Source organism: Mustela lutreola, chromosome 3 (genome assembly GCF_030435805.1).
Source record: "Mustela lutreola isolate mMusLut2 chromosome 3, mMusLut2.pri, whole genome shotgun sequence".
NCBI lineage: Eukaryota > Metazoa > Chordata > Mammalia > Carnivora > Mustelidae > Mustela > Mustela lutreola.
In genome coordinates this window covers 2932363-2955147 of record NC_081292.1, presented here as the reverse complement: position 1 = coordinate 2955147, position 22785 = coordinate 2932363, and the positions used below count along the sequence as shown (strand labels likewise).

Below are 22785 nucleotides of genomic sequence, written 5' to 3'. Positions count from 1 at the left end.
GCTTTCTCCCTGAGTGTGAATCAGGTGTGGCTCTGTGAGGACGAGACAGACTCCAGGTGTAAGGAGCTTAGCTACGACTGCTGGCCGCTGTGCTAGTCTCTCGGTGGGAGCCTGCACGAGCAGGATGGCCGTGGGAACAGGCGAGCAGCAAGTACACTGACTCCTGCAGGGCCACCTGTCACCAAGGGCAAGTGCACGGACGTGTGACAGAATCATTAGGATAGGCTGTACAGGGAGGAGGCAGGCTCCGGCCCAGGCAGCGCTGTCCACCCCTCTGAATGTACGTTGTCTAGCCTTCCCCCGCACTCCACACGACCCAGTCAAGCCAAGTCGGGCCCCGCGGGAGCCAGCTCCTCTCTCTACAGAACCTGCCACGCGTGTGCCGGATTCTCTCTGCACACACACGGTACCTGGCAGAAGGACACCTCCGGCTGGAGCTGCTTTGGGACACACAAGTAGGACACGTCGTCTCAAGTCATGTAACAGGAGGACCAGACTCCGTTTCAAACCTGTCTCTAATACTATAAATACCGGCTTTGCTTTTTAAATTTGTTTGGCCTTTTCTTTGGTCTACTCAAAATGCAAGTAGTAGATTTAGATGAAAAACTACAGAGGGCCCCCGATGGGTCCCTCAGTTTGGTTTTCTTACTTTCTCCCCACGCGGGGACGGGGGGGTGAAGGAGGGGCCTGCAGGGGGAGGCTGCACCATCCGGCTTCTCCTGCAGCCCTTCACTTCACAGTGAAGTCAGGGACACTGCATGGGACAGAGAGGGATACACACAGCACGGGAGGCCCGTGCGGGAAGGAGCAGGAAAGGTACCGAGAACCCAGGGTGGTCCCCGTGCCTCTCGCCCAACACCTCGTGCTTTCTGACCCCACCTCCAGATAAGCCCGCGCAGCACTGTCTGGAGGCAGAAAGGGCGGCCAAGGACGCTTTCTGCCTAGAGCTGAGAGGGCTCAGGGGCAGGCCAGGGACAGAAGAGACCAGCAAGGGATGACTTCCGTTACTGGGAAACAGAAGTAAGGCTGGACGTGAATTTTAATGAGTTGAGAATGACACCCTAACTGCCCTTGGGTCCTTGTAGGGTCGGGCATGTAACAGCCTCGTGCAGTATAAAAAACTGTGACCTTGGGGGGAAATTCTAACTGTTCCGAGCATACATAATCAAACTGTGGCTAGCTTAACCAACTCATCTTAAACTGGAGCCCAGAGTAAATTTTAATTGAAATCACACCTGAAAAAGGTAAAATACTCTTCTATTCAAAATTAAAATGCTAGCATAGAAGATAACATATGACACATGGTGACAAATAGTAACAGAATTAAGAACGATATTCTCAGATTTCCATTTCCCATAACCCTGCAACACGGCAGCCACTAGCTGTATGTGGCTATTTATGCTTCCGTTTAAATGGTGTGCACTGGCGCGTTTAACTCCTCGGTCCCCACCTGTGGTGCGTGGCTAGCACCTGGGACCCCAGTGACACAGGTCACTGCCATGACCCCCAGGGGACTACCGAGGAGCGCTTTCAGATCTGCTCACACATGTGCACACTCATCAATCATTCCAGCTTTAAATGCAATGAAATACCATTTTAAAAGATCCTAAGATTTCTAAAAGTTACACTGACAAACCTAATTTAAAATCTCCAATTTTTACTCAAATTTTATTCAGTATTTGATGAATAATCTTTATGAGGAAAAGGAAAATACTTGGGTAATTTCCCAAACTAAAGTACACCTCAGAGCAGCCAAGCCCTCAACGCCCAGTTAGCACCTTACCGGATTTCCAGACAGCCCAGCTTCAGAGCAATGTCCTGGTCCACACGGTCAGCCACCTCTGACATGTAGTCGCTCTTGACCTGCAACAGAAGAACGGGAAGACAGTGCTGCATTAGCAGAGCACGCGCAGAGTCGCTCGTTCCACAACTGCTTCTGGGATGTCGCTCACATCCACAGACACTGGGCCAATAATTGTACTAGACGTTGGATATAAAAATGAGTAACACCAAGAACAGCTATGGAAATAAAATGGACTTCCTGGGAACGCATCTAATCCAAGAGCACTTAAACTTCAAGAAGCAACAACGTCACCTGAATCGCAAGCGGCTTTAGACACTGCGCCCCGCGCTGTCACAATGGAAAGCAGGAAGATCTCCAGTTCCAAGCGAATCCTCAGGGGATGTCTTTTCTCAACTCAAACTACAGTCCCCCCAGCATTCTTTGGACCCCCATGGCAAGGGCAAAGAAAATTTACATATTTCCAAACCCGTGTAACTCTGCAACTAACACGTCCCACCTCACCACCCCGAATGTGAGTAATCTGCAAGGTCACAACACGTGTAAAATCCAATATAACAAGGAGACTCTTGGAATGGGCACCGACCAATGTTACAAGCGACTGATGACTCACTAAATTCTACCTCTGAAACTAGTAAGGCCCTTTATGTTAATTAAATTGAATTTGAATTGGAAAAAAAGAGAAGACTCCAGAGGAAGTCCACAAGCACCTTCTGAGGAACGGCTGTGCTCGGTGACGGTGAGTGGCGCGCTGTCGGCTGACCTGAGAGCATGTGACCAGAAGAATACACTTCCCGAGACGAAACACCGAAACACAGCAGACCTCCTTCTCAAGCAGCATTAAGGGAGCAACATGACCTGGCCACAGGGAGCGCCACTCTGAGCCACAGTTGGGGACTGTGGCCACTCCCAAGGAGGTCCGTTATTCCCCACAGCAGCACTGTGCCACGAAGACCACACTCCACTCCTGCAGTACAATTTCGGCAATACAACATTTCATGCAAACCTGTCTTGTCCCGTCTTATAGAAGTACTTCAAACACCCTGGATCTTGTCTCTTAGTGCTCAAATCTGAAGTATTTACTCTCGGGCCCTTCACAGATAAGGCATGATAACCTCTGCCCTAGAACAAAATTCCAAAGACCCTGCTCTTCAGCTACTACCTCCAAGCTGTCAGCTCACTTGCTGAAAAGACTTCTAACCCCCGATAAACTCTGTCGACCTTCCACCAAGTGTGTCATCATCGTGACCTTCCCCTACAAAGACCCCCAACCTCCCAGTCTCTCATTAGCCCTTTATTTTAACTGCCTGACAAAAGCAGCGCCGGCCGAAACATGCCGGCCACCTCCCTGCGCTGACTGCTGGGCGACTAGAGAAACCCGAGTGTAGGACGAGCTCTGCTCAGGCTGGACCGCCCGTGGCCGGCTGAACTGCCCCGCCGCTCGGCAGCGCTGGCCTAGGAAGTTTGCCGACCCACTGACCCACACTTCCTCCGGCCCATTCACCACCCTCTCCCCACCGGGAGCGGGAGAGCCTTCAGAAGGGAATAGCCTCTCCAGCGCACCAAGAGGCTACACCCAACGCGCGCTGTACTTGCCGACTCACTCCTTTGTCTTGAGGAGGAGTGACGACCATGGCCATGGGCAACCCCATGCTATTTCTGATCTCAACATGTCCTCAAAACCTTGGCCTTATTTTCTGCATTAGCACCTAGACCTAGGCCGTTAATAACAATGGTTAACAGAATGAGTGGGCAAATGAATGAACGAATAAAGTCTTCAAATTGGGGTCTGGGTATCTCTGCAAATATCACTTTCCACATACGTAAGCAACAGTAACTTCTATTTGTTTACACAGATTAGGTATTTACGACTGACTCAGTGGATCTGATTTACTCAATCCACTAAATTAAGTAAAGAGCTTTAATCCTAGAATCATTTTGTTTATACTTCAACTGGCCCTTTCTCCTATATAGCAAAAAATAGATAGAAACGTCAAAGCTAAGCTTTTGCATCCTAAATAGGTTTATTACCGCACACAAAAATAAAGGCACAAGAGGTACAATAAGACATGTATTTCCATGAGTCAGAGAACAGCACGGTTGTTCTGACTGAACCAGTCGATCTTAGTTCACCATTCGGTTAGGACTTCAAAGAAAGCACAGCAGAATATCAATTAGCTGCTGAGTAAAATTCGTCATTACAAAATTATCTTAAAGATTAATTACAATGTTTAAGCACGTTTCACAGGTGGGAAAACGTAATCACATACTTTATTTCATTCATCAAAACCGAATACACATTAGTTGCAAAAATGCACAGAGAGGAAATGACAACTTAATTCCTGTAGAAAACCCCATCATGAACATGACCTGAAAGCTCTAGGTGTTGTTCTCTATCAACAGTGCACTTCTCTCGGCGCACGGTGCCGTGTCCCCACGGCCTGAAATGATCTGTGCGCCCTGCAGAGTGGACTGACCCCACACAAAGCCACCCAACAGACCCATGGCTCCCCACATCCCTACCCCAAGCCCTGGGCAGCCTGTGTCTGCAGGAGCACAGACGGCAAACCCCATCCACAGATGACGCTCTCCGAAACCACCACGCACGTTCACAGACCGAAGCTGTGCTCAGGTGTCTTTCTTTAGGACTCGGAGTTCAACTACACTCCATGTTCATTTCTCTGATAAGACACTTCTGACTTCCTCTCATCTACTGACTTCCAGAAGAACTCACTGCCTTTTGTCTGTGAAATAAATGCAATTTATTGAGCATTTAAGTATATGTGGATAAAACTGCTTCAAGTAAGCACACCACGCTCCCTGGCCGGCAGACCTACGTGTATGTGACGTGTCCTGGAGTTTGCCGCACCACCGTGAGAGGACAGCACTGCCAACTTAAAGGCTTAGAACAAGGGGCACCTGGGTGTCTCAGTGCGTTAAGGCCTCTGCCTTCAGCTTGGGTCTGGTCCCAGGGTCCTGGGATCAAGTCCTGCATCGGGCTCTCTGCTCAGCAGGGAGCCTGCTTCCCCCTCTCTCTCTGCCTACTGCTCTGCCTACTTGTGACCTCTGTCTGTCAAATGAATAAATAAATTCTTTAAAAAAATAAAAAGGCTTAGAACAAGCCTAGAGAGAATGAGGGTGACAGCAGAGGGGCTGCCTGCAGGAGCGCCTGTCAGGGCCGAGGCCCCGCCCTGTCACAGATGTCGTCTGCAATCTTTACAACAAGTCTTCAAGGCAGGGGTTAGTCGTCCCATTTTACACAGAAAGATCAGGGAAGTCAGGTCACCCGCGGTCACACAGCGAGTGTCGTAAGAGTGAGGGCTCAAGCACCAGCTGGCTGACCCTACAGCGTGTGGCCATATCTCCTGCAAACTCTCCCACAGCAAAGACCACAATCTTCCTCCATGGGAAGACGACGCAGGGTAGGTGAAGAACACATCCCGCCGCCCGCAGGGGCTCACGAAATGACTTCCCACACACCGCCTGCTTCGCCTGACATCATGTCACAGTCTCTCTTTATGCCACAGATAGCTGCTGTACACTGTTCCCAAGTGCAGCACGGGAGCACGCATCTTCTAAGAGAAGACCTCTGAGAGCTGGTGTTCGTTTTGCTTGCTGTTAAAGATTTTATTTATTTGTTTCAGAGAGAGAGAGTGTGCGAGCAGGGGAGGGCTGCAGGGGAGAGAGAACCCCACGCTCCACACTGAGCACACAGCCCGACGTGGGGCCACCTCACAACCCTGAGATCACGCCCCACGCCAAAACCAAGAGTCTGCGCTGACCATCTGAGCCGCCAGGAGTCCTGTGTTTGGTTTTTCAAATTAATCTGCATCCATGTTGATGTCAATTTCCTACTTTGACAAACACCGTGTGTTTGGATGTCCTTCTGTGGCAAGAACTGTTTATATTCATGAGGTTTTTTCTTCTTACTCTGTGAGAGAATCAAACAACCCAAGTTCTATAAATCCTCCTAGTGAGTGACTAAGCTTTAAGGCTGGTTCTGGGGGTCCCACGCCCAGTGATCCTACCAGTGTGAGAGTCTGTCCAAGTCCATGAGGTGGGCTGAAGGCAAATGTATAATGCCTTCCCGTTTCTAAAGTCTTTCATACAGAGGGATGACCAAGAAATGTGTCGAACAGAGCAAGTATGCAAGGTTTACCTACATCCTCAATACCATGAGTACTTCTTGAAGTATACAGAAGTGACAAAAGAAGAAGAAAGGTCCATTACTCAATCTATCAAATAAGTACAGAAAATACACCTTCGAATAAGTCAGACTTGGACCCATATGTATTTTACCTTTTTGGGGGAAAAATGACAACTGAAATTCCCACACTGAAAATGTCAGGTATTCAAGACAGCATGGTACTGGCACGAAAACACACATAGACCAACAGAACAGAGTAGAGAGTCCAGATACGGACCCTCAACTCTATGGTCAAATAGATCTTCAACACAGCAGGAGAAAATATCCTGTGGAAAAAAGACAGTCTCTTTAATAAATGGTGCTGGAAAAATTGGACAGCTATGTATAGAAGAATGAAACGTGACCATTCTCTTACACTGTACACTAAGATAAACTCGAAATGGAAAAAAGACCTCAACATGAGGCAGGAATCCATCAGAATCCTAGAGGAGAACATAGACAGTAACCTCTTCGACATCGGCCACAGCAACTTCTTTCAAGACCTGTCTCCAAAGGCAAAGGAAACAAAAGCAAAAATGAACTTTTAGGACTTCCTCAAGCTCAACAGCTTCTGCACAGCAAAGGAAACAGTCAACAAAACAAAGAGGCAACCCACGGAATGGGAGAAGATATTCAAAAATGACACTACAGACAAAGGGCTGATATCCAAGATCTATAAAGAACTCCTCAAACTCAACACACACAAAACAGATAATCATGTCAAAAAATGGGCAGAAGACATGAACAGACACTTCTCCAAAGAAGACATACAAATGGCTAACAGACACATGAAAAAATGTTCATCATCACTAGCCATCAGGGAGATTCAAATTAAAACCACATTGAGATACCACCTTATACCAGTTAGAATGGCCAAAATTAGCAAGACAGGAAACAATGTGTACTGGAGAGGATGTGGAGAAAGGAGAATCCTCTTACACTGTTGGTGGGAATGCAAGTTGGTGCGGCCACTTTGGAGAACAGTGTGGAGATTCCTTAAGGAATTAAAAACAGAGCTTCCCTATGGCCCTGCAATTGCACTACTGGGTATTTACCCCAAAGATACAGATGGAGTGAAAAGAAGGGCCCTCTGCACCCCAATGTTCATAGCAGCAATGGCCATGGTCACCAAACTGTGGAAAGAACCAAGATGTCCTTCAGCGGACGAATGGATAAAGAAGGTGTGGTCCATATACACTATGGAATATTACACAGCCATCAGAAAGGATGAATACCCAACTTTTGTATCAACATGGATGGGACTGGAGGAGATTATGCTGAGTGAAATAAGTCAAGCAGAGAGAGTCAATTATCATAAGGTTTCACTTACTTATGGAGAATAAGGAATAATACGGAGGACATTAGGAGAAGGAAAAGAAAAGTGAATTGGGGGAAATTGGAGGGGGAGAGGAAGCATGAGATACTGTGAACTCTGAGAAACAAACTGAGGGTTTTGGAGTGGGGGGTGGGGGGATGGGTAAGCCTGGTAGTGGGTATTAAGGAGGGCATGTATTACAAGGAGTACCAGGTGTGGTGCATAAACAATGAATCTTGGAACACTGAAAAAAATAAAATTAAATTAAAATTTTTTAAAAAGTCAGGTATTAAAAGAATAAAAAATTTAAAAAATCTCCCGCATGGAGCTGCCATTTCAAAATGTTTTAACTGACAGAACGCTTTATAGCCAAGAAAATACAGATAAGGATATCAATTTCTGATAATGCAAATATCTGAATAAAAACTTGTAAAGATAAAAAATTCAAATAAAAATCACAGGAATAAGAAATCACACATCCTGGTACCTCAGAACTTCCCCAGGCACTTCCAGATTCTACTCCTCAGGGTGAGGGACAGCTCCCACCTTGGTATCTCCTTTCAACTTCCCACCGGAACTCCTTTTGTCAAGTAAGTCATAATTATGCTACAGGTAGTATGTCCAGGACAGGACGGATGGAATATGCAGGTAACACAGGAACACGTGTTTGAACACGTGTTTGAACAAACCCCTCATGCATGGGTTTGTTTTTTTTATAAACACGGTACAGTCCTATAAATGTATCTTCTCTTCCCTATGACTTCCTTAATGACATTTTTTTAATCTCTAGCTTACTTTACTGTAAGAATATTGTATATCACACATACACCATATAAAATATGTGTTAATTGACTACATTATTACTAAAGTTTACTTCTGATCAAGGCTAGGCTATTAGTAGTTAAGTTCTGGGGGCGGGGATCAAAAGTCATACATGGATTTATGACTGTGCAGGGGGTCAGCACCCGTCACCCCTGACATTACTTAAGGGTCAACTGTACTCATTTTAATCTTAAATATTTGTAGGGGAAAACAATGGGAACTCCATGTCTGACCCATGCATCCCAAGAGCTAAAAATTTCGAGTGCCAAATGATTTGTATATAAGTTCTACATCGATACAATTTGAGTTCATATGACAACTTCTTGACCAAACATGGGCCTCGCTCTTCTCATAATGGCCACCATTATTTGCAGAAGGTTGCCAATCAAATGCAATTCTTTCTGAAATGAGATTTCAGAGAGATAACAAGGAATAAAATGTTATATGGCAAAGGAAAAGTTTGATTTTGGGGTTAGACATACTTTCCTTGTTTTAAAATGAGCCATTAGCTTCAGCGTCAAAACTTAGTTTTATAACTTTTGCTCTACAGTGAAAAGGGTTATAATAAGATTCCAGTTTATTTTTAGAGTGTGCAGATTAATAGCTTTCAGAATATTCTAAAATGGGTCAAAAACACTTGGTGAATCACTTGCAGTATCTCACATTGGGACATCTTTAAATGAAACTGCATCCACAGGATAATGTCCAACCAGTAACCCAACCCTCAACACACCCACTGGCACACTGCTTTCTGCAGGACACCATCCAGAACCATGGACAAAATGAATAGTGGGCACCAATGAAATTGTAAGATAATAAAATGAAGGTAGTTTATTGTAAGTGCTCTCTGTTTCACAGGATCAGAATGGTGGTAGAGACAATCTAAACATAATTCTTTTATTTCTACCCTGATAAAAGAACCAAAGTAATAAAAAATATATGTTCTTCTGAAACAGAGATCACAAAACAGGTAACACTCAGGAGTGTTTACCAGTTGCCCAGCTAGACCCTAAAAAGATTCCCACATGTGAAATTCAACAAAAGAACAGCTCGTAACAAACACACAGGGACATGCATCACTAAGAGTGTAAGCCAGCACCAATAGACGTCAGGTCCAAGAATTTCGGATGTTACAATTCAGAAGAGACATGACCTCTACAAGAAATGGTACAGAAATAAAGGCAGAAAAATCAGCAAACCATAAGAGCCATGAATGATGGCCTAGTGGATTCTCTTAAAGGGGGAAGGGACACACAACTTTAACACATGCTAGATAAGAACTCAACAAAGGCATTACCCATCCAAGCTGGTTGCGGCTGAGGAGAGTTGGTGATGATGTGATGGGTTTACCTGAACTGTAGATCCCAGGGGGACAAAGCGCTGAGACAGGAGAAGGAAGTGGATGCACAGGGAGGGCAGCCGGAGAGGTTCTAACGTGGACCCGCGCGGAGGCCTCAGGCCAAGTCATGAAGAAGGGAGAAAAGGCGAGGTCCAAGTAAAAATCATAAGACATTTCCAGAACTGATGAAAAGAGATGAGCCCCCAGGTAGAGGGAGCACATCACAGACCAAGCAGGAAGAAATGAGTGGAGATCCACACCTGATTTGTAACAGAACTGCAGAACACGAAGGACAAAGGAAAGGTCTTCAAGCTGGCCAGAGAGGAAGGACAGACCACCTTCAGAGACAGGATGACAGCCAACTTCTCAACAGCAATAATGAACATCCAAGCTCCGAGAGAGAATGCTCCCTGGCCTGACCTGTACCCAGAAGCAGGAAAAACGAATCCCAGCCACATGGGAGGCCTGAACAACACTGCCAACAATCTTGAATTCACGGGTGTTCGTCACCCTCTGTGCCCAACACTCACAGAAGACACGTTCTCCTCCAGCAAAACCAGAACCTTGAAACAACCTCAGCAGGTGGGAGGTGCTGAAACAGGTCTAAACAAATCTGGACTAGCATCAAATGAACCACAGACTCTAACCACAGTTCAAAATTATTCTAGAAATGAACCACACGGGATCCATGTTTAAATAGCCTTATGATAGCTTCCATTTCCACCAACACAGTGGACCAAATGTCCTGATGAGACTGCTCACTGAAAACAACTAAAAGCGCAGAATCAAACATTTTTAATCTTCTGGAATGCTTCTATGAGCTGGGTGACATACAAAACAATATGCAAATGCGAGTCAGGCCGCTGAGGGAATGCAGAGGGCTCGGGGGTCTCGGGCAGCTCGCACCCTACGCCAGAACCAAACACGCACTCACTGTCAAATGTGACCAACTTGCAAGGGGAAGTAAGCAGGGGATGACGGACACATAGGACCGTGGCTGAGTGCATGGAGTGAAAAGTGTGGGGGCAGGGGTGGGACAGGGACGGGGACCAGGAGACAACAGGTGTGTTCTCTTCATCTGGGCTGTAGCATCCGAGCACTCACGCTAGTACTAACTATCACATCTCACAAAAGCATACACATATTGGGTGCTACCAAACTAAATAGTTAGAAAGAATCAAGGTTATCAAATTCTGAGCCCCCTAAAAATGGATCCATTTAGCCTGGAATCCAGTGGAAATATACATACACATATATGTATACACCTTACATATTTTCATCAATAGGAAAAAGATTTTAAAAATTATAGAACGGTGTCATTTAACTCTGAGGCTTCTATTAGGTAACTTATCCCTGAACTCAGTGAAAATTTCCACACTCAAGTTCTTACAAAATACGAGTGCAAGCTGTACAGCCATTCTGGAAAACAGCATGAAGGTTCCTCAAGAAGTTGAAAATAGAGCTACGACCCAGCAATCACACTACTGTATTTACCCTAAAGATACAAATGTAGTGATCTGAACGGGCACGTGCACCCGAATGTTTATAGCAGCAACGTCCAGAATAGCCAAACTATGGAAAGAACCTAGATGTCCATCAACAGATGAATGGAGAAAGAAGATGTGGTATACATATACATAATGGAATATTATGCAGCCATCAAAAGGAATGAAATCTTGCCATTTGCAACGTGGATGGAACTAGAGGGCATCATGGTAAGCGAAATAAGTCAGTCAGAGAAAGACAATTATCATAGGATCTCCCTGGTACGAGGAAGCTGAGAGGCTGGGCGGGGGGTCGTGGGGAGTAGGGAGGGAAAAAATGAAACAAGATGGGATCGGGAGGGAGACAAACCGTAAGAGACTCTGAATCTCAGGAAACAAACGGAGGGCTGCTGGGGGGTGGGGAGTGGGGATAGGGTGGCTGGGGATGGACACTGGGGAGGGTATGTGCTGTGGTGAGTGCTGTGAAGTATGTAAGTCTGATGATTCATGACCTGTACCCCTGGGACAAATAATACATTATATGTTAATTTTTTTAAAAAGGGAAAAAGAAGAGAAAAAAAGGTTCTCACAAAATACTTCAGATCCATTCACAATTAAGTAGACCTTGGCTACAAACAGCCGCTGAAGGGCCACAGTTTTATTTATGCTGTGTGTGTGTGTGTGTGTGTGTGTATGCGCGTGCATGTGTACAAGTGCACGTGTTTAAACAGGGGAAAGCTCTGAACTCCTAGCTGATTTCCAATGGTGGCATGAGGCCTGTCCCAATCTTGGTCCTGCCTACACAAGTGAGCACACGGGTCACCTGTGACAGCGCTGGAATGCCCACGTGTGCAACAGGACAGCTTCTGCACTGAGAGCTTAGCACAAGGAGCGGAGTAAACACATAGGTCCTTGTCAAAGCAGCAACGCAAAAACCATGCTCCTTGCACGACTCTTGTTAGGTCAGGGTAGAAACAACAGTAAGCATGTCTTCTCCCACGAGCAGAACCACGCATGTTCTATGCAGGGCGGCGGTAAGCGCCAGCATCAGCATCACAGCTCCCGCGTGTGCGGACGCGGCTGCAGCGCTTGGATCAGGACGGACGCGCACATCTGATGCTCCACACAACTTATCTGAGGAACCTCTTACCGACCTTACCGAGCAAGGCTCCGGTTCCCCTTCCGGTAGACCCTGCTCCGATGAGCACCCGCACACACGCCCGTGTCCGTCTTACCTTTACCGTGCGCCCCTGCAAGGGTAAGCATCATGGTGACTATCGAACTGCCCACAGTCCACTGTTTCTTCCGCACCCGCTGCCGACACTGCCACACACGACCCGGAGGGTAGGAGTGCACTCATGGCTCTTAGTACAGCTGCCAACTCACTGGTGGTGACAACAGTCCTTCCCCTGCCCTCCCCCTGGACTCTGCACACACCTTTACCTCCCTCTGTCTCCTATCCCTGGGACACGGGCATGGATCAGCCTTCGATGTGGGCAATGGGCGGTATCACAATGGCTCTTGTATTTCTTTTAAAACACAGGTCCGTGGGAGAATACCGTAAAGTCACACAAAAAATGACAGCAATTATTTAGGATAAAGATACTTTGAGTAATGTTTCAGAGTATTCTGGGGACTTCCTAAAAATGTGCCAAATGACTGAACAGCTGTAAGAGATTAAGAAGGGTCAGGTTGTGAGAGAAAGTACAGGAACGGAGAAAGCAGAGGGTGGGGTGGAGGTGCACGGGACGGAGAGGGACATGTCCCGTCCCAGAAGGTGAGCTCACACGCGTGTCATGTTCACAGACGGTAACTGCCGACTGCTCCAGGGCCTGGCGCTGCCTACAGACCAACGTGGAAGACTGGCGGGGCACGGGAAGGACGGACAACCCCACCTCACTCACGGGATAGGTGACAGAGCTGTGCATCTTACCCGATGGGACAGCTGGGCCGCTGCACGCATGGTGAGCGCACGACGGGATGTGCGCTCCCCACCTCTTGGGTCCTCTAAAGACTGCTGAACAACACAGACCGTGGTGAGAGAGGTCTCCGGAGGAAGGGGAAGCTGGGGCCACACCAGCACACGCGGTACTTTTAGTCGGAGACAGAAGCAAGGTCCCGTCCAAGGAAAAACAAGGACAGCAGGTCGCAGCGCGGGAGGACCAAGAACGCGGTCGGCTGCGAGGCTGGCCCCAAGTTATAAAAGGGAGGGACTGCGAGCCAATGAGGCCTGACTGCGAATTGTAGAGATCGGTGTCACTAAAGCAGTCATGGATTTCCTCAGGGGCGGATCATCTCAAAGAAATTACGCCAACAGTGACAAAGATCAGAGACAAGAGCGAGAACGCAAGGCAAACCCACCAGCTAACGCCCGTCACCTGCTTCGCTCCAGCACGAGGCTCGTCAGTCGCCGCCGCCGAGCTGGGGAAGCATGCCCCAGGGCAGCTCGTAACCGAAGTCACCCCTGTGGTACGAGCGGGTCCCCAACAATCTCCACTGCATCAAAACTTGACTCTCCTCTTTCCGTGTTGCCAAGTGCAAACCCCCCTCCCATGCAACTCTGCGTCGCGCTCAACCTCCCCAAGCTCCCGTCAGGCCCCGGCCCTCACGCTTCCCGCTCCCGATGCGGTGAGAAAACAGGCCCAGTACCTGGGAGCAGCGTCCTGGCATCCTGCGCTCACAGCGTGGGTCTCCGCAGCAGGAACCCACAGGTTTCTCACATCAGGAAAGAAAACGACCCACCCGGCTACCGCCTTCCTTCTGAAGTGAGCCATGTCTTCTCGTTCCCGCCATCAGGCAGCTGGACTGATGCAATCCACACCCTCGTTTTTGCGTCTGATCCCGTCTCCCAATCCCATCAAATCCACTGCTGAATGTGCTCCAGGCACCCCTCTGTCTCCCCCATTTCTTGCCTGCATGGCTGGAGAGTCCCCCCACCTGCTGGCAGCCGCCTTAAGACCCATCCGGTCCATGACGGATGCCAGCGCCATCAGTGTGGTCTGACTTCCCAAGGACAAAAATTCTCCTCGAGACGTTCACGGACTACATCCCTTAAATAGCTCCCTTAACTCTGCGGGACGAAACCTACAGCCTTCCCTTTTCACGATGGGGGCCTCAGCTCCTCACCCCTTTCTTCTCCAAACTTTTTAACTCAGATTAAGATGCACCATGTTTCCGAGAGTACGACTCTTCCTCGTCTGCGAAGCTGGGGACCCCTCACATGACCCCTCCCAGGACAGCGCGTGGGCTCTGCGCCTCCACGGGGTCAGCAGAAGCTCCCGGCACGGCCATGCCCTCTGCGCTTCCCGACAGCGGGGGACTGAGCACGCGTCCTGTTCGCAGGAGATCCCCGCCCGGGTGAGGAATTTAGGGTGCAGACGATCTCATTTAGTTCCTCTGCGCTCTTAACCAACCACAGACAGATAATAAATATTTCTATTAAAACGAGGAAGGACCACGTGCTTCTGGCTGTAGAACGTGCACGCACATGTCAGCCGGTCCTCACACCTGTTTTTTGTCACTCTTCGTGGAAACGAACAAGCGACATGTATTTGGTCGTAAAATTCTATTGGTTCGTTCACGCCACACGTGTGTTGCCCAACTAATATGTGAAGGGGTAAAGGGGAAGTTACTCAGTGCAAAAACAAAAGTCAATTCTGCCTTTATTGTGCAAACTGCTCTCGAGATTCTGTGACTCTCGGTGGCTCCGACAATAAATTCCACATGGGCCCGGCCTGCGGATACTCGGGCATGGTAACGGTACTTGAGTTAAAGACAGACCAAGGCTTGTATTGCTTAAGATTTGCTGTACCACACAAAAGAAGTATCTTTAAAGATCTACCTAAGCGTATAAGAATTCCGGGTCAAAAATTCAAAATTTCTTACTGGTTAAAAGTCTCTCAGTGTCATACTGTGACAAATACACATTCTCCCAAATGTTAGCTTAAATCAAATTCTAAAATAAAACCATGTAGTAAGTAGGATTCAAAGTTACAAAGAATAAGGTACATTAGAGTGTTCTCGTATACCTGTTGGTAGAAGAAATTCAGAGTTGGCTTGTCTTCAGTAAACTGGTTTAGAAATCCTTTTGGCAAATAACGAATTCTCAATTCATATCTAAAAAATAATTCACAAAATAGAAAAATCAGAAATAAATAATTTTCTCAATTCATAGTCTACAATTACAGCATTATTATAACTATGGCATAACCAATTACTCTGAAATATTATCTTAAAAGTAACTTAAAATACAAGTAATTTTTAACCATCAATTTTCAAACTTATTAGCACAAAGACGTGCACCTCAGTGTCCAGAGCAGAGCTCAATGATCCTGCAAGGGACAGAGCAGAAAGAAGCCCAGAAGGCACCCGGTCCTAGCAGTCACTGTCCACCCAGGGCAGGGGCAGCACCTCCCCAGACCTCCCCCGACGGCTGACATGCGCATGGAACCACACAGAACATACCCTTTCCTGTCTGGCCTTTCTTCACTCACTGACCTGCTTGTGAGACTCAGCCTATCTAGAAGCTGACGGTTGCTCTGAGCTCACAGTGTTGCATGAAATATCACACCACTGCTAAGGGCCATTTGAGTTATTCCTGCTTCTTTAGCTATTATGAGGATACCAACACTCTTTTTTTTTCTTCCTCTAAGCATAAACTAGTAAATTGTTCAGGAAGCACTTCAAGAGTGGTGGAAACAAATTTCACCAGAATGCTCTCTCCCTCTCTCTCTCTTCCCCATGTCCTTTACAGGCACAGACTGGGAGTATAAGACAGACAGACAGACACACACACACACACACACCCCTGCGTTAGCAGGTGCCACCTGTCAGGGAGCTGAAGAAGCCACACCCGTTTAAAGTCCCACCAGCATGCAGTGTTCTGGATCTCTCCGCCCAGCATGTCTCTTCCTTGTAGTCACCAGTACCTGCCACAGTAGGGTGGACCGCCAACGGCCTCATCTGATGACTGCCGAAAAGGAAATCTCCTTTTGTGAAACATCTGTTTCTTCTAAAGGGCTGTGGGTCCCCCTCTCCCACCCCCAGCTGTCTTACACATTCAGGGTGTGAGGCCATTGCTAGACTCCTGTCTTCCGCCACTCCAAGACTCATCTTTCACTCTTTGGCGGCGTCTTGTAAAAATTATTTGAAAAATCTTTTTATTTTAATGTTATCTGTCGAGGAATAAAGCTCATAATTTTTATGTAGCCCTATTTATTCTTTCTCTTTTTGGGAAATTCTTTTAGTGTTTTGTTCGTAAAAATATTTGCCTACCCAAAGGTTATAGGAAGATCTGTTTTTTCTTAAAAAGTTTTATTTACTGATGTTTAAAAAAACTTAATAGTCTCACAAGGGAAACACGCCAATAAAGAAGTAACACGATTCTTTTGGTTAGTTAAGAGCGGAAAAAATGCAAGGTACACACACACACAAGCCCCGCTAAGACCGTGGAGTGTCTGCCCTCATTAAAATACGCAACTGCCCAACAGTGAGCCTCCCTTCTGCTCCTCCTCAGATCGAGGTCAACGAGTCACTCCAGACGCTGCACGTGGGGCGGTCCCTTGTGGAACACGCTAGAGTTCATTACTGCCAGCACGTTCCAAGTCCCCCGCACCACTTCTACGCCACATCCCCGTCAGAGAACAGAAGCGGAGCAAGTGCCCGTTAGCAGACTGGAAGACGGGGCTCTACAAGCAGCTGCAGCCGGCCCGAGGCTGCACGTTCAGGATCAAACAGGACAGAAGGCTTCTGCTAGGAATGTTACCGCATTTGAGGGTAAGGCAACAGACCCGGATCAAACACTGTGACCAGCCGGCAGCCTGACCATGCTGACGACGGCTCCGTGGACACTCCAGGACTCCTCAGGGCCCGACAGGGATGGTGATAAGGACGTGCGGAGTATGAGCTCAGAGTACGAGCGGCCTCGTACCCCGCTATGGCCCTGCCAGAAGCAGGAAGAACGCGGGCTCCGGAGGGGGTGCCCTGGGTTGGGATTCTGGCTCCGTGGCCCACCCACGGTCTGCCACCACCTCTCTGTGCCTTGGTCCCAAGCTCGTCGGGAAATAAGTGAGAGAGTGAGCGCAGAAGCCCGCGCACACTCCCTGGCCCACAGTGGGCGCGGGCTCCACGACTTACTGATGGCATCAGCTGTCACTCCGCAAATACTGATTCCCGTGCCAACCCCATCCGAGGCACAGCTCCAGGGGCTGGGGAGATGCCACTGAATAAACAGGCCAAGCGCCAGCCCTCGAAAATCTGAGATACGATTGGTGGTGGAAGTCAGACAGCAAATGCACAGATATCTCGGGGGCTGCAGTAAGCGGGACACAGGCAAAGAAGATCGGTAAGGGGAGCGACAAGTGACAACAGATCGCTCTGCACAGGTAGCCCCAGAGGACACTCTGATCCAGGGAGATCTGAAGGAAGATCTGAGCGGGGGAAAGGCGTCATTCAGTTATGTGCAGGGACAAGAGTTCTGCTCTGATGGAAGAGAATGGGGGGGCGGCCCTGAGGAGAGAGGATGTGTGGGAAGGCAAGTGCGGCTCGACCGCACTGAGCACGAGCACTGAGCAGGCGGGCAGCAGGGAAGGCGGGCTCGGGAGGCGGCAGATCACAGAGGCCCCTGCGCATCGGGACTATGGGGCTCAGAGAACAGCAGGGTAATTGCAGGACAGACGTTCCTCAGACCAGGCAGGTCTACACACTGTTGTGTGAAGGACAGACAACAGGGCCCAGAGGAAGAAGCAGGAGGCCCGGAGGCGAGCGCAGTACCCTGGCTGAGAAGTAATGACCCTGTTTTCACGGATGGGAGAAAGCTCAGGGCATTACATAAGCGGCCCAAGGCCCCACAGGTATGAAGTAGCAGACAGGGACCCCTCTGCGGCGAGAACATGCACGAAGGCCACAACGCAGAACGAGACCAAGAGAAGGCCACTGCGGCTCAAGAACAGGGGAGCAGGACTGACCCGAAGCATGGACAGGGAGGCACGCTCTTCAGATCGTGAGGATTCTGGTCCCTGCTTCAGTCCGCAGTGTCTAGCGTGTCTGTCCCCCACAGCCCTGCCGAACTGCCCAAGTCTGCCCGATCTAATCGCATGCCATCACCCTGGCTCAGTCCCTAACCGCAGCACCCAGCCCCACAGCCTACTGGCCCGAGAGGGCTGACATCCCCACCCCCTCCTGTCCACGAAACTAGCCGTCCTCCTTGCCCTTCTGTTACCACTCTGAGAGCTTGACAGCATCCTGAGCATTTCTACTATTCTGCTATACGCCATTCCATGGATTTCTGGACAGCAGCTCAATAGAACATGCCCCAAATAAATAATCTTTTTGCTTCTTCTAAGTAATAACTTCCTCTGGAGGCCACTGAACTAACCTCCTCAGTCTCACCTCCCACAATGAGCACCAAGATACCCACAAGCTGACCAGCTAATGGCGAAGTGGAGTAGGAAGTGTTGGACCAAGAATCCGTTAGCCTTGATACTGAGAAGGGTCAGCTGGCCCATCTGTGTGTCGTGAAGTAAACAAGGCACAACTTCCAGAAACAACACAGATGCTGTGTTTCTTGACGGGCCTTGCAAACACTGTGGTACTGACAGCTCTTTCTGACAAGGGACCTCCATTTAGAAACCCCCAAAAGAAGAATGGAAATAGAAATTCATCATTAGGTAAAAATTCTAGCAGTAATAGCTGTAAGAAACAATCATCCATGGTACTGAGATTAACGGGTGAAAATCCATGAGAAACAGGGTCTCTGCAGAGTCGCAATACACTTATCCCCCAGCAGGTACTTCTCAATTACAGAGGAGAAAACAGTGACTTTATGGGGCAGGAACCTGGCCACCACCTTAAACCAAACGATCCAAATTGAAAACACCCGTACACAGGAGTCCCATCATCACTACAGACCTCCTGATCAGATGTGCTACGATGGCTTCCACAGCCCGGCTGTAGCAGTCTTGCGAACCACATGCAACCTCAGCGCCACCATGAGAAAACCCCAGAGCAGGCCCTGTGGAAGGACACGGTACAGATACCCAGCCAGTATTCCTCAAGTGTCAAGGTCATGAGGGACATAGGCAGAGGAACTGTCCCAGATTAGAGAAGATTTAAGGAGAGAGTGAAAACCACATGGTATCCTGGACCGGGAAAGGGGTGTTAAGTGGGACAATCGCAGAAATCTGAGTAGCATCTGTGTACAGTTAATAATACCGTATCAGTGTTAAGTTCCTGGTTTCAATTACTGTACTATATTTACGAAAGTTTCACCATTTTAGGGAAGCAAGGTGAAGGGTACACAGGACTTCTGTGTTCTATTCTGGAAACTTCTGAGACACACCGAGAACAAAAAGAAGTTCACAGACTGACTGTTCCATACTTGAGGTTAACAGCACCCACAGAACCCCTCTCTAGCCAGCCTGGCCGGAGTCGGCCTGCAGCCGCAGACCCAGCGGAAACAGAAATGGACCTGTCTTCCTGCTGCTCCTGTCTGGGGCGGAGGCAGCGGATGTGTCATTAACAGCCAGCGAGCTCAAAGTCCGTCCGCATTTTAAAGGTATCCCTTCCAAACCTGCCGGGGAGTGCGTTGCTGTCACTCTGCTTCAAAGCTCGGCAGTGCAGGGCTCCACCGGAAGACTTGCTTGTAAAGGAAGGCCTGGGCGGAGTCGGTGTGATTTTGAGGTAACATAGGGAACATAAAGGAACGCTTCCAAACTACCATTACTCATGTTCACTCGTCGCCTTTGAAAAAGGCACTTCTCCTCCCTGTGAGAGACTTTTTCCCCTGCTGAGGACTGGAAGCAGTCCAGTCCTTGCAGAGAAAGGGACCGCTTCTCGCAGGCACGGGGCAGGGCTGGGCGGGAGGCGGGAAGCCCGCCCGGCAACGAGGAGGATGGTCCTCGCGTGCTCGGCAGAGCCCCACGGTCCTCTCTCAAAGGCCACACGAGCCACCTCTCAGACCCGGCCCTCGAAGTCCTGGATTCGACATCACGAAGGACTGGGCCATTCCCCCCAAAGCGCTGACAGTCTGTTTACATCTGACTAAGCCAAACACACCACTCTACACAGGTCACTCCAGATAACTGAAATTTCATTACCAAAATTCGGTTCTTTAGAAAGATTTAAGTGCAGAACTTTAAAATGGAAATCTGACGACAATCGCTCCGAACCGCAGGACACTGTTTGCTGCGGTAATGGTTAGGACAGTATCGGGACTGAGACTTTTGGGGCTGAACTGAGGGTCCTGACAACTACTCCCTGCTCAGCTGGGCCCTCTGAGGAGCCCAGTGACAGGGAGGCAGGCCCCTGCTCCCTCCTGGGCAGACTGGAAGCATGTGTCTCCACGGGGGGTGACTCGCAGAGCCCTGCCTCCGAACCCCAGGGCTCCGCCCTCGTCCCTGGGATGTCTCCGTCATGGTGACTGGCAGGACAGGCTGCTCCTCCCGGAGAGGCTCTGGGTGATTCCCTTCTGGTCCTTCACTGAGATCAGCCACACTGTCTCACTCAACTGATGTGGTCCCCACAAAACTCTTTTAAGTTTTTTTCCTTCATCTTATAAAAGCTTATCATGCTCTATGTTGTCTTCTAGGACTTAGTTTTTTTTTAACTGAGGTAAAACTGACGTTACAAAAAACCCAGTCTCTTTATAAAGTGCAGCTCCGTGGTACTCAGTGGACTCCACGACACCGCGTCTGTCAGGAGGCAGCGTGGCCAACACTCGGCCGACCCGCTGCGCGTCTCCCCGTGCACCCATTTTCACGTGCGCGACCCTCCTGCATCTCCAGCCCCGTGCAGAACCCCAAGAGTCTCTCCAGGACAAAACCTGAAGGAGCTGCAGGACTGCAGAGTGCGCAGCGGCTGGAAGTTCAAGTCGTTTGCCAGAGAGATTCGCCCCTTTACCTTCTCACCGGCAGCGCGGGCAAGAGCCTGCCGGCGCCGCCCTCGTCCTCTGCTGTCAACAGTTCACTTTTTTTGCCACACAGAGAGTTGCAGATGGATCCTGGGTCCAGATTCCCATCTCCCTAACGGGCTCATGAAGCCGACAGCGGCTGCCTGTGATGACTGCCAGGCTGGTTTTCTCTGTCACGACATAACACCACCGTGTCTCTGGCCCACCTAGTGAATCGTGTGCCACTTCCACACCCATCAGGAGAACCCTCGGCATCATCTTCTGTTCGTCACGTGTGTTGCACATTATCTCCCCCCCCAGCTGCAGCTTGCTTTTGCCCCTTTAAAAATATACATTGGGTACACGGAAGTTCTTTATCTTAATAAAGTTAAATCTGTTGTAGCTAAACGCTTTGGGGGTATTAAACTTCCTACTCCAGGCCCAGAGACACATTCAACTCTCTTTTCCATTATACTTTTTTCTCATCTGACCCATCTCAAGCGGGTCTCTGAGTATTGGGGGTCTAACTTTGTTGTTACTCTTCCCCCAAGGACCGCCGTTTCTCCCACCAGCCCTCCGTTTCCCCAGTGGCGAGGCAGGACGTCTCTGTAAGGCCCCACTGCCCGCCACAGTTAGAAGCACACGGTGTGCCCCAAGTTGGTTTGAGGAGGTGTTGGAAGCGCTGGGGACCCAGGTGAGCAAGTTTCTGCCTCAGTGTCATTGGGCAACCTCAACAGATCCTGTGGCAGACGGCACGCGTGCACACGCACACACACACAGTCTATGTTTGAAAATCTCCCAAGAGTAGAAACCGACATGTTACTCTGCGAGCCCTGGCACTTCATCTGAATACGATCCTACTTCTCAGAACGAAAGCCAGGCGTCCAGCGGCCCACACAAAGCCACTGAACCAGGAAGATGCCTGCTGGCCAGGGCAAACACTGCCCATCGCTCCGGTTTTCGTACGTCCGTGTCTCACACAGGAGCAGAGGACAGCTGAGTACACAGACCCACTCTCTCTCCTCCACCCACGGGAGCCATAGGAGCTCGAGGTGGCTGTTAAGCCTCATGAAGCCTCAGGTTTCTCACAGGTAAAACGGCAAAAGGTGAGGCCCCACCACCCGATCAGACTATCACAATAAGAAACTTGATAAAGTGAGCCAAGTGCCCTGCACGATGTGTCAGTGTGAAAACACTGCTAAGGACATACACTCATGGAACGAATACACGTTACTACTCACACTGTGTCGTCTCTTGGAGGTTTTGCACTTTCACTGCCACTAATTCAATTTTCACTGAAAAAGTTTTTACTAGGTGCCCTCTACACACCAGGCACAACTGACCAGAAGCCCAGGAGTAGACCAGGGGGTAAGACCAAGTCCCTGAGGGAGAAAAGTCATCTGGTGGTGGGTCAGCAGTGGGCCCTACAGACAGAGCAGTCGGAGAAGACCACAGGGAAGAGGGGACCGCAGAGCACGTGCCCTACGTGGTGAGAGGTCCAGGCCGTGCTGGAAACGGCAGAGGAGCACACTGGCCAGTCTCACCAGGTACAGAGACCCCAAGGAGCAAGACGCTTGACTTGTTCGAGAACCAGTAAGAGAGCCATGTGGCTAGGTTGGAGCAGGGTGCAAATTCTCCAAGACAGAAGTCTGTCCCATTCAGCAGGTAAGAAAACTGGCAGCAGAGAAGAGCCTGACCCGGCAGTTCTGAAAAGGGAGCACTGACATGTCAGGGTGCCAGCCACTGGAGCGCAGGGAGGGGTGCGAGAGCGAGAGGAGGCGGGCGGAGAGCCGATCAGCAGCTCTGGGGTTGGCTCCAGGTAGGAGGAGGAGCTACTGGAATCTTCCGCAGAAGTGATTTACAGATTTCATCGCATGTGCATATTTTTAAAGACTCTTCAGCAAATCCTATGAGCTCTAGCGTAAGAAATGCTTGTACAGCTGCTTCTCACT

At 49.1% G+C, this 22785-nt stretch overlaps 1 protein-coding gene across 15 annotated transcripts in view; it reads right to left on the bottom strand.

The window, feature by feature from the left end:
• PTK2 (protein tyrosine kinase 2) overlaps positions 1–22785 on the bottom strand; it is a 248122-nt gene that overhangs the window by 127765 nt on the left and 97572 nt on the right. For all 15 annotated transcript variants that reach the window (XM_059165537.1, XM_059165536.1, XM_059165535.1 and 12 more), the window contains 2 exons: positions 14976–15063; positions 1784–1863 (listed from right to left, as the gene is read on the bottom strand). In XM_059165537.1, coding sequence (XP_059021520.1) covers positions 1784–1863; positions 14976–15063 — 168 coding nt within the window. The remainder of the gene's footprint in view (positions 1–1783; positions 1864–14975; positions 15064–22785) is intronic.